Source organism: Narcine bancroftii, chromosome 4 (genome assembly GCF_036971445.1).
Source record: "Narcine bancroftii isolate sNarBan1 chromosome 4, sNarBan1.hap1, whole genome shotgun sequence".
Taxonomy (NCBI): domain Eukaryota; kingdom Metazoa; phylum Chordata; class Chondrichthyes; order Torpediniformes; family Narcinidae; genus Narcine; species Narcine bancroftii.
This window is the reverse complement of record NC_091472.1, coordinates 83,061,768-83,078,318: the sequence shown is the minus strand read 5'-3', so window position 1 is coordinate 83,078,318 and position 16,551 is coordinate 83,061,768. Positions and strand designations below refer to the sequence as shown.

General features: G+C 37.9%; 1 protein-coding gene across 7 annotated transcripts in view; it reads right to left on the bottom strand.

Moving 5' to 3' along the window:
• kif16ba (kinesin family member 16Ba) overlaps positions 1-16,551 on the bottom strand; it is a 200,215-nt gene that overhangs the window by 106,229 nt on the left and 77,435 nt on the right. For all 7 annotated transcript variants that reach the window (XM_069931784.1, XM_069931783.1, XM_069931787.1 and 4 more), the window contains 2 exons: positions 14,917-14,982; positions 5,247-5,306 (listed from right to left, as the gene is read on the bottom strand). In XM_069931784.1, coding sequence (XP_069787885.1) covers positions 5,247-5,306; positions 14,917-14,982 — 126 coding nt within the window. The remainder of the gene's footprint in view (positions 1-5,246; positions 5,307-14,916; positions 14,983-16,551) is intronic.

The window sequence follows — 16,551 nt, the reverse complement described above, 5'->3', positions numbered from 1 at the left end:
AATGAGGCAATTTATCATTCTTAACATATATCCTTATGTTTTTTTTTAAATGTGAAATTTCAATGTTAATAATTTCAGTCCACAAGCTTGTACCACCCAATTATACTCAATTCACATACAACCCCCAGAATGCTTCAAATGTTGAGAGGAAGCCAGAGCCCCCAGAGGAAACCCATGCAGACACAGGGAGAATGTACAAAAATCCTTACAGCATGGGATAGAATCCCAGTTCGGAACACTGGCACTCTAACGGCATTGTGCTAACCACCACACCAACCATGTCACCCCGCAATAAAACAAATGTTATTATACATATTTGCCTTTAGTCTGACAAAAGGCAGCAAAGATTGGCCATTGGCATTGCCCATCACACCTTACAATCAGAAAGAGAAAAAAAAGTTTCAAGAGTCACTGAGTGTCCATGGATTCACCTCCAGCACTCCCACAGCCTCTGGAGCAGCACAAGCCTCCAATTCAGTACAAACCATTGGCAACCCGAGCCCAGATTCAAACCTTCAATACAACATGGAAGCTTTGAGCACCCAGAGTCATTCGGAAGTCTTTCTCACCCTCAGCACTCCAGTTTTGATACCTGCTTCTCAAGTTAGTCTCCAGCAGCCTGGTGTGAGTCCTTTGACCTCATGGCACCAGCTGCCCACAGCCTGGTGTGAGTCCATTGACCTCATGGCACCAGCTGCCCACAGCCTGGTGTGAGTCCTTTGACCTCATGGCACCAGCTGCCCACAGCCTGGTGTGAGTCCTTTGACCTCATGGCACCAGCTGCCCACAGCCTGGTGTGAGTCCTTTGACCTCATGGCACCAGCTGCCCACAGCCTGGTGTGAGTCCTTTGACCTCATGGCACCAGCTGCCCACAGCCTGGTGTGAGTCCTTTGACCTCATGGCACCAGCTGCCCACAGCCTGGTGTGAGTCCTTTGACCTCATGGCACCAGCTGCCCACAGCCTGGTGTGAGTCCTTTGACCTCATGGCACCAGCTGCCCACAGCCTGGTGTGAGTCCTTTGACCTCATGGCACCAGCTGCCCACAGCCTGGTGTGAGTCCTTTGACCTCATGGCACCAGCTGCCCACAGCCTGGTGTGAGTCCTTTGACCTCATGGCACCAGCTGCCCACAGCTTGTGTGGCTTCTTTGCCTGCAAGTTGCCAACAACTCACCCTGTGTGTCATTGAGCCGCAGATCCCCTTGCTGGTCCGCCACATTGGCCACCATCCTTGGGGTCGTCTCCTCTGCTTCTCAACAAGGCATTACTGGTGCCCTGTGCCAGTTTGCGGCTTCCCCAGAGTCTGCAAAATCTTGTGGCCGTTGCCGAACACAGACACTCCCATCTTGGGTCCAGACTCTGCATTCACAGGATTTAAAATAAAACCCTATTGGCACCTTTAACAGGCTGTTTAAAATCTGTCCAAGCAGCCAACAGTCAGACTGGGCATTAGGACCCTTTGGAGAGCTGTGTCCCCACTCCAGGCTTTTTCGGGTTTGCACCAGCAGCATCACTGCAACTTCAGCAGCATCACTTTCTTTGATTGGCAACTGGCTTCTCTTAATGGGGATCCAAGGGAAAAGGTAACATGGATCATCCATTTGGGACTCGCATGCTCAATCCCATTATCATAAACTTGAAGCCTTCTTCAATTGGCTGCTTATTGTTCAGCAGCATTCATGGAAAGATGGCAGAGCTTTGATATGATCTGTTGGTTGTGAGCTCACTTAGCTGGATCTAGTACATGCTGGCTTTGTTATTTAGCCACAAGTAATCTGTTTTGTAGCATGACTGGAGTTACTCCTTGTAACCCCTTCTGCAATTCTTATCACTCCAGAGTCATCCCTGACAGTAATATGTTAAGCCATGAGGTAATATACATATACACATATATACACACATTATACATATATACATCTAATACACACAATATAGTGAAGTAAAGGAATAAAATTGTAGGTCTTGCATACAATAAGCTTGTTTTGATGTACATTATATTTCACTATCAGTGATCTGAAATTGTAAACTATTCACGCAATGCTTATCTAAAACAATCTTACTTTTGAGATTAGAGAAATATTTTAATTTATCAACAATCTTTTTTAAAAAAAACCTCTACACAGTGTCCTGCAATCAACCAGCCATGTTCTGTGTATTCTATAGGCAAACTTAATTTTTTGTAATCTTTCATGAACTAGCTCTTATTTAAGGTTAAATGTTTTTTTTTTGGAACAGAAATTTACCAAATTCAAATTCCACTGCAGTAATTGCCACTGATATCTTTAGGAGGAGTGATGTTAAACAAATTGAAGAGGTTTTAACCTATATTGATTGACAGTCACATGGAAAATTTAGGTACAAAGGAGGCTTAAACTATTACAACACAAGGTCACCACCAAGCAGCTACCATTAGGTAGGACTCTTTATTAATGAGCATTACGCAGATTAAATAAATTAATATCACTTGTGAATCTGCAGGGATCATATATTGTCCAGGCTGTCCACATCAGAGAGTCTGGACACGGTCTGAGAGATTATTGAGTAATAGCGGGCATCTCCCAGTGGTAACCCATTTTATTTCTCCACACCATTCACATGCTGACATGTTTATCCATCATCTTGTGTACTGCCAAAGAGACACCCGCAAAATAGAGAAACAATACCTCATATTTCGTCTGCGCACCCTACAAACAGATGGAATGAACATCAACATCTCCAGTTTCTGTTAAGCCCACTCCTATCCATCCCTTTATGCCAGCTCCCCTCCCCCTGTTGGACTCTTCCTTTTCCTATCCTTGCTTTCTTTCCTCCAGCTCTGCATTCAGAGCTACCCCTCTCCCCTATCAATTCTTTGCGGGAGAAATATCAATGCTTTCCTCTCCTGCCACCATATCCATCTATGGCTACTTGGCTGTTGACCTGTGCTCATCCCCACAAAATATTAATTAGAAATTTTTGTCTCCTACGGACTCTGCACAACCTGCTGAGTTTCTGCAATACGTGTGTCCTATCTCATTAATTTTATTCATAAATAAATCTCTCCCAAACACAAAAATACACAAATGTATAATAAGCACATTTGAATAATTAGATTTCTGATTTGGTTGGGGGGTGGGGCAGGGAAGAAGAGGAGATAGCCAGGGTCAGTAAAAATTAAAAGTCCTCAGCAGGATATTTGAATTACTACCCCAAAAATAAAACCATTTTACAAATAACAGAGCTATGAACAGGTCAAGCAGTTTCTTTTTACAGAGCCGAGTAGATGACAAAGTCAAATCATTGAGATATAAATGGCAAAATTATTTGTAAATTATCAGTGGAACAGCACTGGGGATGAAATTGTGTTGTTTTTTTAAAAAAACTTCACTAGTGCTCAGAATGTGACCACTAATTATTAATGTTAAGAGTCACTGCTGTGCTGGGAACTTGATGCTGATGCCAGTCTTCCCCATTGCAAAGTAAATGGAGATTAGAAACTTATTTAAAATCCATCAAAGAATTATCCATTAGCTTGATATAGTGCACTAGGCATCTGGTCAGCTTGTGGGAGTGACCATAACCTGCTTCAAATATTGATAGATTACCCAGATTCGATGATCTGTCTCTTCGTGTTTGAGCTTGTTACCAATTCAAATATTTCTGAGCTGGAGAAGAGCTATGCACTAAAAGTGGGAAAGAGTAGCCTTGATCATATAAAAATGAAAAGGAAATGAGAGAATTGTTTTGCTATGTAAAAACAGTGCTGGAGAAAGTCAGGAGGTTGAATAGTGTACTTTATATTAACAAAGATAGATACATAACCAACATTTCGGGCTTGAGCTGTTCAACCTACTGAGTTTCTCCAGTATTGTATTCTTACTTCAATCACTGCATCTACAGACTTTCATCTTTTACTTCATTGCTTTGCTGTGGGTTGATTTGATAAGCCAATGGTCCTACTTTCTTGTAGTAATAATGCTACACAATTTCAACAAATTATTTTATGGAATAATGTCATGTAACCTAGAAGTACTATTACATTTGAACTGGTACAGTATTTAAATAGCATCTATTTTTAATCATTTTTAACAAATCAATTATTGTATAAAATATACAGTAAAACAAGGATAAAATGACACGCTCAAACTCTGGTATGCCAGATTAGCAAATTTTCTATATTACTGCTTATTCCTTAATTTAATACTTCAACAGTTTTATTCACATTATTTAAATGTTAAATAGTATTATAATAAATTTCCCAGTGAACCTAGTAAATTTAAAGAGCACAGAAACTAGTGCCCTGATAAATAGGAAGGGACATGGGAAACCAATTTTGGTGAGCAGATACCAAAAAAAAAACAAAAAAAAAATGGTATTTCCAAATGCTTTGGGTAGCAGATATTTTTAGTTCAACTCTATTAGGAAAAAATTAGCAGGTTAATAATATCTGGAAAATAGTAATACCTGAAGTACACCAATCAAAACTACATGCCATAATCAAGAGGTACAAATCTTTTATTAAAAAAGTAACAACAAATGTATTTAAATAAATGTGCAATCCATGCACTGACCCAAAACATTGCTAATTTAATGACACACATCTCAAACATATACAATGAAATTTGCAAATTACATACATTTTCATATTTTTTTTTACTCAATAAATTAATCAAATCTGTCAACATATTGCACATAATATGGAAATACTCAAATTTAACAGTGAATAATTAATTTTAATCAAATGAGTACAAACTTGATTCCCCAAAGCCAATATCCAAATAAATTCCCTCTGAGGAATCTGCAATTACTGCCTCCAAAGCTCTCAATACTCAAAACAAATTGGTTCTTTCTGGAACACCATCTGCCATGCATTTTCAATCAACACAGTTCACTGTGAACTATTTGCAAAATGTGTTGCTGTTCTTCTAGATTACCTCAAAGCCACCAGCAATTAAAAAAAAATAGCTTACAATCATGCAATGTAGTTGCATATTAATGATATAGGGAGACATCAGTAACTTAACATCATAGAAAACCAAGTGGAAGAATAACTTTGATATCATTGGAATTTAGGAAAATACCAGACCAAAATAATTATTTCCCTTTGAAAATTCACAACACTCAAGGTAAACATTTTTTGAAAGTAATGGGTGTCCAGGTGTGAATTTGAATTGATCATATACTTTATTTTTAAAAATGGGAATATTAATTATGTAGCATATACAATTTTAGTTTTTCTCCCAAAACAATAACAAATTATTTCTTACCTTAAGGATATTTTGAGTTTCATTCCATTTATTTGTCCATTCTTTAGTCAATTCTTCAACCTGTCATACAACAATTAAACAAATATTTCAGACCCAGAACATTTCAGCACATGTCTAATCCTGGAAGATGGAATAGATTTTCATGATTAATGCAAAATATTTTATCAGTTTCAGTAACCAGGAATGTACAGTTCCTATGTTACAGTCCCATTATTCTCTTCTACTTTCGGACTTAGCCAGGGGAGTTAAGATCAGAGCTAAATGTAATTGCAACTTAATAATAATGATAGTGAGTTTATTGTCAAATACACTGCACATGAGCACCAAAATTAATATTTGCTGCAGCTGAAATGCACTTTGTTAAAACTGCAATAACTTAAGAGGAGGCTCAAGAGCTTGATAATTTTTGGAAAACAGTTCTTGAACCTAGAGGTGCTGCTCTTCAGGCTTCTGTACATTCTGCCTAGTGAGAAGAGTTGCAAACACAGTGATGAGGGTCTTTTATGATGTTGGCTGCCTTTCTGAAGCTATGCCTCAGACAGATGCATTGAATGGACAGGAGGTCGATTGAGTGATGAACCTGGCTAAGTTTGTTACTTTCTGGAGCCTTCCACGTTCCTGGGCAGTCAAATTCCCAAACAGGCCGTGAGGCAGCCGTCAACATACTTTCCACAGTGCACATGTAGAAGTTTCATAGTGTCCAACAACATGCCAAATCTCCTCAGACTCTTGAGAAGGTGTGCCTTTCTTGCAGCTGCCTCAAAGGGCTTCTGAGATTATGGTCTTCCAGGAACTTGAGGGTTCCTACCCTCTCCACCTCCATCCCTTCACTGCAGACAGGTGTGTTGCTCCCCAGCCTCTCCTTCCAAAAATAAAAGGCAATTTCCTTGGTTATGTCAAGAATAAAAATGTCATTCTGGAGCCATCTAACCAGATTCTCTATCTCCTTCCTACCTTCTGACTCATCTCCAGTTATTCCACAAACAATGCCCATGTCATCAGAGAATTTAAAGATTGTGTTGGAACTGAACTTGGCTATGCAGTTTCAAATGTACAGGGGATTAAGCATGCAGGGTCTGTGTGATGGCATCTACCTTTATCCTGTTGTGACGAGAGGTGAACTTAAGTGGTTCCATGTCCTTCCTGAGACATGGGTTCTCAGCGCCTCCCAAGATTCAGAACTTGGGGTGATACTTTTGCCAAGCTTGTGACTGTGATGAAAGTACATCTTGGAGTTATATCGTGCAATGAATACAATTTCCAACATTACAGAAACAAGCCCACAGGCCCAGTTTGTCTCTGGCGAACAATGTCCTCCTCTTGCTTTAGTTCCATTTCCCTACTTGAGGTCCATACCTGAGCAATCACCTCCCATCCAAGTGGTTATCCAGTTTTTTTTTCTAAATAAAAGGAAGCTAATGAGCCTGCTTCCACTGTCTGGCAGCTTATTGCACAGAAACACTCTCTGCGAGTTCCCCCATGACCCTTCTAAATTCCACCTCACATTACAGTTATGCCCTATCATCTTAGATTTCTCCACAAAGTATCACTATTTATATTATCTATGCCCCTCATATTTTAGAGGCCTCAATAAGATCCCTCTTAACCTCCTACATTTCAAGGAAAATAGTCAGTTTTCCAGTCTCTTGTGATAACTCAATTCCTCTTCAGTAGCCTTTGAATTTTATAATATCCTTCCTATAGCTGGACAACCAAAGCAGCACACATTATCCAAGTTTCGTCTCACCAACCTCTTTTGTAGTTTCAACATGATCTCCTAATACTTGTATTCAATGTCCCCACTAATGAAAAGAGCAGCCCAAACATTCTCTTCATCACTATCTGTGCTAACATATTTAAAGACTTACATGCCTGCCTCCTTAGGTTGCTTTGCTCCACAACTGTCTTTAGGAACCCTGTTGTTGACAGATGAAGTCCTGCCCTGGTTAGATTTACCCAAATCCAACACTTCTCCAAGTTATACTGCATCTGCCATTCCTTAGCCCAAATCCCCATCTGGTCGAGATCCCAGTGCAAATCTAGATCATCATCTTCACCATCCAATATCACACATTTTTGTGTCATCAGCACATTTACTCACCTTGCCACAAGCATCCTTGATCAAGGTATTTAGAAATAATTAAAAAATCCTTTTACTAAACCACTGCTCATTGTCATCCACTCAGAAAAACTAACTTCTACTCTGTTTTTATAAAATCCAGTTGGCCTTCAATACTGCATGCCCTAACCTTCCATGCTAATATAACACGTGGGTTCTCATTTAACACTTTACTAAAAATCCATAGAAATAACATTAACTGCTTTGCCTTTGTTTACCCTCTTTGTTATCTCAAAAAAAATCCATCAAACTCATGAGAAAAAATACCCTACACACAAATCCTGGGTCTCACTACTATTCACTCGGCCATCCAAATTTTAATGGACTATTTCTTTCAGAATCCTCAACTGAAATTTCCCCACCAGTGACGAGAGACAAATAACCATATAACAGTTTCCAGCGCAGAAACAGGCCATAATCGGCCCTTCGAGTCCGCGACGGTTCACTTGAACAAATCCACTAGCTCCCCCCTCCCACTCTCCGCCCATAACCATCCAACCCCCCTCATATCCATGTACACATCCAACCTTCTCTTAAATGACAGAAAGGACCCTGCCGCAACTATCTCCTTTGGAAGATCATTCCATTCTGCCACCACTCTGAGTGGAGCATTCTCTAACATTTCTCCTAAAGTTTTGCCCCCTGACCTTTAACTTATGCCCTCTTGTTCCAACCTCCCCTGCCCTCAGGGGAAAGAGTCTACTACGTCTAGTCTATCTATTCCCTTCATAATTTAAAATACCTCTAAAATCCCCTCTTAACCGTCTATGTTCCAATGAATATAGTCCCAGTCTCCCTAATCTTTCTCTGTACTCTTGATGTTGTAAGCCAGGCAACATCCTTGTAAATCTTCTCTGCACTCTCTCCACCTTATCTAGATCCTTCCTACAATTTGGAGACCAGAACTGAACACAATACTCCAAACCTGGCCTCACCAATGCCTTAAACAGTCACAGCATCACTTCCCAGCTCCTATACTCTATACTATGATTAATGAAGGCCAGCATACCATATGCCTTCTTAACCATCCTGTCCACATGGGAATCCACCTTCAAGGAACTCCATAACTCCAAGATCCCGCTATTCCTCTGCATACCTCAATGCCCTCCCCTTAACTGCATACGTCCTATTTTGGTTATTTTTTTCCGTAATGCAGCACCTTGCGCTTGTCTACATTAAATTCCATCTGCCATCTTTCAGCCCACTTTTCCAAACAAACCAAATCCTTCTGTAATCTAAGAAAACCTTTCTCACTATCCACTACTCCCCCATTTTCATATCATTTGCTTACCTAGTTAACCATCCCCTCCTCCAAATCATTAATATAAATGATTAACAAAAGGGGACCCACCTCGTGAGATTAATGATGAGTTTTATTCATTTTATAAAAAGTTATATACACCTGAAGGAAAACTGGAAACTGGATCGATTAATTTTTTAAAAAAAAATCACAGTTGAATTTACTGATATTAGAGGATGGAGATATACAGGAGTTTGAAGAACCATTTACTGATTCGGAAATTAAAATGGCTATGCTGGAAATGCCGAACGGTAAATCGTCTGGTGATGATGGATTTTCGGTTGAATTTTATAAATTTTTTTTATGATGATTTATGATGTTTGGGGATGTATTACGTCAAGTTGGAGAACATTATGAATTACCTGAGTCTTGTTCTAGTGCTTTAATTACAGTAATTCCTAAAAAGAGATCCTATGAAAGTATCTTCATATAGACCAATTTTGTTGTTAAATGTAGATTATAAAATAATAGCTAAAATATTAGCGAATAGATTGGCTAAATTTTTACCAAAGTTGATTCATATTGATCAAACAGATTTTATGAAGTATAGATATACTTCAGATAACATTTTGCGCGTGATTAGTTTGATTAATAGATTTCGACAATCTTTAGATCATCCGATGGTGATATCCTTAGATGCAGAAAAAGCATTTGATAAAGTTGAATGGAATTTTTTGTTTAAAGTTTTGGAGAAATTTATGTTTGGTCCTTCTTTTATTGGTTGGATTAGGGCTCTATATATTAAACCGGTAGCTAGAGTATTGACGAATGGTTTGATTTCGGAATCTTTTAAGTTAACTCGATCAACTCATCAAGGTTGTCCTTTATCACCAGCTTTGTTTGCGCTAGTGATTGAACCTTTAGCACAGTTGATAAGACAAAATACACATATACGAGGTATGAAAGTTTTAGATGAGGAGTATAAAATTAATTTATTTGCTGATGATGTACTGGTGTATTTAATAAACCCAGCTCAGTCACTTTTGCATTTGAAGGAATGTTTAATACAATATGGATGTCTTTCTGGATATAAAGTTAATTGGGAAAAAAGTGAAATATTACCAGTAAGTGAAGGAGATTATTCAGTTTATAAAAATATTATTAATTTGAAGTGGACTGATCGAATTAAATATCTGGGTATAATTTTGAATGTTAATTATCAGTCTTTATATAAATTAAATTATGCTCCGTTAATGAAAAAAATTAAAACTGATTTGATTAAATGGAAAGATTTACCTATTAATTTAATGGGAAGGATAAATACAATTAAGATGAATATCTTTCCACGTATATAATATGTTTCAATCTATTCCGTATTTACTTGATAAAATTTTTTTCGAGATTTAAATAAAATGGTTAGGGAGTTTTTATGGAGGGGTAAATTTTTGAGAGTAGCTTTGAATAAATTAACTTGGAAATATGAGTTAGGGGGCCTACGTTTACCACATTTTCAAAATTATTATGAGGCAGCCCAACTTAAATTTATTAGTTCATTGATGGATTTGGTACAGCCTCCTAGTTGGGCTAAAATTGAGATGGCAAGTATTTCTGAATTTGAAATACATCAATTTTTGTTTAGGTGGAATATAAATTTGTTACAACAATATAATGTGCCTATACTAAAACATTTAATGAAGTTATGGATAAAGAAAAATAAAATGATAGGCTCTAGGGGTAAATTATTGGCTTTGACTCCATTGTATAATAATCAACTTATTTCTTTTTCAATACATAATCAAAGTTTAATGCATTGGAGCTTTAAAGGTGTGAAAAATTTGGGAGATTGTTTTAAAGAGGGTAAGTTTTTGTCTTTTAATCGGATGAGGGAAGATAAGGGTATTGATAAGAATTCTTTATTTCTTTATTATCAAATTCGATCTTTGGTAAAATGTATGTTTGGTAGAGATATGATTTTACCTAAAATGACTAAATTTGAGACTTTTCTTATGAAGGTACAGAGAAGAGTTATATTTCATTTATGTATCAAATATTACAGGATGGTATGGATAAAAAGGGTTGGGATAGATCTAAAATTAAATGGGAAGCAGATATTGGTTTTATTTTTTCTGAAGATGATTGATTAGATATCTGTTATGATAGTGTAACTAGATTGATATTATACGTTATGCAATGATTAATTACTATTTTTTACATCAATTATATTTGACACCTGAAAAATTTTAAAAATATGGTTTTAATGAATCAGATTTGTGTTTTAGATGTGGTGATATGGTTGGAATTTTTTCATGCTGTTTGGTTATGTATACATATACAATCTTTTTGGAAGAAAATTCAATCATTTTAGTATATGTGTATAAGATTAAAATGACGTTAGGGGGTGTAAGCGCTCCAATGGATGTTGAGGATGGAGCGGAGACAACGCTGGTGGAAGCGTTCTAGGAGCCGTAGGTGGTGCCGGTAGATGACCCATGATTCGGAGCCGAACAGGAGTGTGGGTATGACAACGGCTCTGTATACGCTTATCTTTGTGAGGTTTTTCAGTTGGTTGTTTTTCCAGACTCTTTTGTGTAGTCTTCCAAAGGCGCTATTTGCCTTGGCGAGTCTGTTGTCTATCTCATTGTCGATCCTTGCATCTGATGAAATGGTGCAGCCGAGATAGGTAAACTGGTTGACCGTTTTGAGTTTTGTGTGCCCGATGGAGATGTGGGGGGGCTGGTAGTCATGGTGGGGAGCTGGCTGATGGAGGACCTCAGTTTTCTTCAGGCTGACTTCCAGGCCAAACATTTTGGCAGTTTCCGCAAAGCAGGACGTCAAGCGCTGAAGAGCTGGCTCTGAATGGGCAACTAAAGCGGCATCATCTGCAAAGAGTAGTTCACGGACAAGTTTCTCTTGTGTCTTGGTGTGAGCTTGCAGGCGCCTCAGATTGAAGAGACTGCCATCCGTGCGGTACCGGATGTAAACAGCGTCTTCATTGTTGGGGTCTTTCATGGCTTGGTTCAGCATCATGCTGAAGAAGATTGAAAAGAGGGTTGGTGCGAGAACACAGCCTTGCTTCACGCCATTGTTAATGGAGAAGGGTTCAGAGAGCTCATTTGTCGTCGAAGTACTCGAGATGGCAGAGGTCGACAGCATCGAGTCCACGCTGCTGAAGATCCAGCTGCGCTGGATGGGTCACGTCTCCAGAATGGAGGACCATTGCCTTCCCAAGATCGTGTTATATGGCGAGCTCTCCACTGGCCACCGTGACAGAGGTGCACCAAAGAAAAGGTACAAGGACTGCCTAAAGAAATCTCTTGGTGCCTGCCACATTGACCACCGCCAGTGGGCTGATAACGCCTCAAACCGTGCATCTTGGCGCCTCACAGTTTGGCGGGCAGCAACCTCCTTTGAAGAAGACCGCAGAGCCCACCTCACTGACAAAAGGCAAAGGAGGAAAAACCCAACACCCAACCCCAACCAACCAATATTCCCCTGCAACCGTGTCTGCCTGTCCCGCATCAGAGTGTCAGCCACAAACGAGCCTGCAGCTGACGTGGACTTTTTACCCCCTCCATAAATCTTCGTCCGCGAAGCCAAGCCAAAGAATATATATAAATAAATAAACCGTTCATTTTCATGTTTAATTGCTGTATATGTCATATATTATTTGCTTTTGAACAAATAAATAAAAGTTTAAAAAAAACAGGGGACCCAGCACCAATCCCTGAGGCACACCGCTCGTCACAGGCTTCCATCCTGACAGACAGTTGTCCACCATGACTCTCTGCTGTCCATCTTCCTGCCACCTCTGAACCCATCTCACCATCAATCCCTAGTGACTGAACCTTCCTTACTAACCTTACATGTGGAACTTTATCAAAAGCCTGACTAAAATCCAAATAGATCATGTCAACTGCCCTGCCTTCATCCACTTTACTCATCACCTGGTCTATAGTCACCTGAATTATCCTTATAGCCCTTTGTAAGCAACATTTGCCTTAACCAGAACTTCTGTTCTTAGTGACAAGTTAAAAATGTCTGTTAAAGTCCCAATTATTTCCTTTCTGCCTTCACACAATGTTCTGGAATGCACTAGTCCAGGGGTGTCAAACTCAAATTCACAGAGGGCCAAAATTAAAAACTTGGACTAAGTCGTGGGCCAAACTAAATATTTATTGAAAATTTTCAACAACATCTGCATGCTTTCTCTTCTTTCAACATATGTAATGTTAAACTTTTTCTTATTAAAATAAATGTTTATTCATTATTCATTGGCATCACTTCACTTTTATTTGCGTTGATCTTGTACTCCAATGCTTCTCCATATTCCTTCAATTTTTTAATGTAATTCTTTTATTGATAATTCTGGTTCTGTTAAGTATACTATGATGTCATCTGCAAATAGACTGATTTTATATTCCTTCTCTTTTATTTTTATCCCTCTTATTTTTTTTTCTGTTCTTATCTGTTCTGCCAAGGGTTCTATAGCTAACGCGAACAGTGAGGGAGATAGTGGACATCCCTGCCTAGTTGACCTGCTTAATTTAAATTGGTTTGATATATATCCATTTACTGTCACCTTCGCCAATGGTCCCTTATATACAATTAATATATTTCTCTGGTAGGTTGACCCTCTGTAGTACTTTGAATAAATAATTCCATTCTACTCTGTCAAAGGCCACTGTTGGCGTCTTGTTTCCTTGTACTGCATGGATTAAGTTAATGAACTTACAGATATTGTCCGCTGTTTGTCTTCTCTTAATAAATCCAGTTTGATTTAGTTTTACTATTTTTGATACACAGTCGGTTAAACTCTTTGCTAATAGTTTAGCTATTATCTTATAATCTGTGTTGAGTAGAGATATTGGTCTATACAATGCTGGTTTTAGTGGATCTTTCCCCGTCTTTGGCATTACTGTAATTATTGCTGTTTTCCAAGAATCTGGCATGTTTTGTGTTTCTTCAATCTGGTTCATTACTTCCAGGAGTGGAAGAATTAACAAGTCTTTAAATGTTTTATAGAATTCTATTGGGAGTCCGTCCTCTCCCGGAGTTTTATTGTTCAGTAGTTTGTTTTAATGTCCTGTATTTCCTCTATTTCAAATGATTTTATTAATTTGTTTTGCTCCTCTTCTTTTCCATGTTAATCTTGAAGCAAATGAATTGCGATCACTGGCCCCAAAGTGTTCCCCTACTGTACAAAGTCCAACATTGCCCCTTGTAGGCCTATCCACATATTGTTGTAGAAAGTTCTCCTGAATATGATTCATAAAGTTCATTTCATCCAATCCCCTAACACTTAGGCATTCCTAATAGTGGAGGAAGTGGAAATTGCCAATTTAAAAAAACCCTTTCAGTTTGTAGTAATAGTACAATGTAGTGTGAATATTTGAAAATTTACAAGTCAAATTTCAAGAAACAAAGGCAATGTTGAAAATATGTGGCATGTACAAAATAGCGAGTGAAAGAGTGCACAATGAAGGAGGCATTTCCAAGAAATCTATTTTAAATTGGTGGTGCATCATAATACAATGCAATTTCAAAATAAAAATTTAAAAACTATCCAAAATGTAAAAAGGTCAATACTTGACTTTAAAACTTAAAGAAATATACAATTTGTTAAATTATTCCAAACACACTCATCCAGTGTAAACTGCTGACCACTGAAGATGCTGGAATTTTGAGCAGACAAAGAATTACTGAAGGAACTCAGCAGGTGAGACAGCATGAAATGGCTAAAGCATTGGTTCTCAACCTTTATCGTTCCATCACATACCACTTTAAGTAATCCCCATCCCATCGGTGCTCTCTGATTAGTAAGGGATTGCTTAAGGTGGAATGTGACTGGAAAGGGAAGGTTGAGAACCACTGTTCTAGACCCAAATTGTTACCAAAATATTTTGCATGAGAAAAATTGTAATTGACCCATTTCTTTTGGAGTTATGAAGCATAACAAGTTAATTAGGTACAATTAAAACAAGTGGTTTTCAAATTTTTTCTTTCCACCCACATACCACCTTAAGCAATCTCTTACTAATCAAAGAGCACCTATGGTATAGGGTATACTTAAAGTGGTATGTGAGTGGAAAGTTAAAGGTTAAGAACCACTAGGCTAAAGTTTCATGTTTGAACCCCCGACTTTGTCTCACCTGCTGAATTCCTCCAACAATTTTTTGCTCTAAATTGCAAATTGCACCGGTTTTGTTTAGGCGGGGTGGAAATCAATGTATACATAGCTTGGATGAATCCGGATGGATTTTTGAAAAAAAAAATCTTCTGTGCAAAAAAGGAACACTTGTAACATTTCTTACCCTAGCTTCATTTTGATGTAGCTTCTCCTCCATACTCAAAGCCGTTGGGGAATCCAACAATGCAATCTGAAAGAGGAGTAATATCTGGGTTGTTAACATATTTTGGCAAAGATAAGTATCAAATGCATGAACAAACTGTTATTATTTCTCATACAGGAGCCACATTAGCTTCTTTTCTACCCCAAATATTATAAATACAAGCAGTGCATACAAAACTCCAAGTTCGGTCATTTTAAACTTATCACATTATTACTTTTATGGATCCCTTTTCCCATAACTAAAGCTAACTGAAGTACAGAGGCTTTAGAAAAGATATTCAGCACAGACATCAAATGGAGTTATCATTAAATCAAATACAATGATTAAAAATGAATTGCAATGGTTGGCAGTCAGTTTTCAAAAATATCTTCCCTACTTTGATACTCTAAAATAGTACTTCTAAATCCTGCATCAAAAATTCCCAGTCAATAAATACTCACTGTCTTCCCTTTATTTTTTGCTGTGTTCAAAGCTTGTAAGCTTCTCAATAAACTTTCCTGATGAAGACACTCATTCTTTTAGGCTAATGCTACTTTCCTACCCATAATAATTGCCTTAGACTAGCACACTAACAATCTTCACCTGTGCAAATTCCTCCAATTATACACACCTGCTTTTCACTAAATTATCTGATTCTCCTAAATAAGTTCTTAAATTTCTCCTTCAATATTAACAGTCAACTACTAAGCCATTTTATCTCCTTTGGATTTCTTTTACCTAAAAATGAAAGACCCTAGTTATTTCCTCCACCAATCATCTTTAGGCTACCTTCTGTGAAAAATTGTGCCCATGTCACTTGGGATAAAGCTTAGAATGTTATATTTCACACATCATTCCCATAACTTCCTCAACAAATCCAAAGGTAGTAATGTAATGGAATAAACAGAATCTCATTGAGGCTTGGTTTAAATATCCATCTTGGTTTCTTGGTACTTTTGAAAGCACGGAAATATCTTTCAAAGAGTCCAAGCAATTCTTGGTCAGAAGCCAGGAGTAATTTTTTAAAAAATATCACTTGCCAAATTTTCACCAATTCCTAACATCAGAACTATACTATTTACTGCTTTGATGTGATTTCAACCCCCACCCCATTTCCCAGAATTTTATTAATTTGTCTCAGTGCATGCCATTTTTATTCAATTTTATCAGCTGATGCTAAGTTGATGCATATTTAGGTATCGAATTCATGTTTGAATAACAATTTACAATGAAACCTCTGGTATCCAGCACCTACAGGGATTGGTAAATTAAATTTATGGTTGCTTGAGATTGCATGTTGCATGGATTGGTGAACTAAGTGAGGCACACCATTTGTAAACTCCCCTCTTTTTAAAAAAAAAACCTATTTACTTTCCTCAATTTTTTTGCCAGCTGCTTGAGGCTGCTGGTTGCTTGAATTCTAGATAACAGGGTTTTTACTGTACAACCACTGCTATTTATAATTTTACAGAATGAATCAACATCCCAAAGATGAAAACAGTGTTACATCAATTATTTTACTTCACTTTGAACGGAACTTATTTTCACATATACCAAAATACAATGAAGCGCTTTGTTCTGAATGCTATCCAGACATGGTAGTGCAATAATAAACAA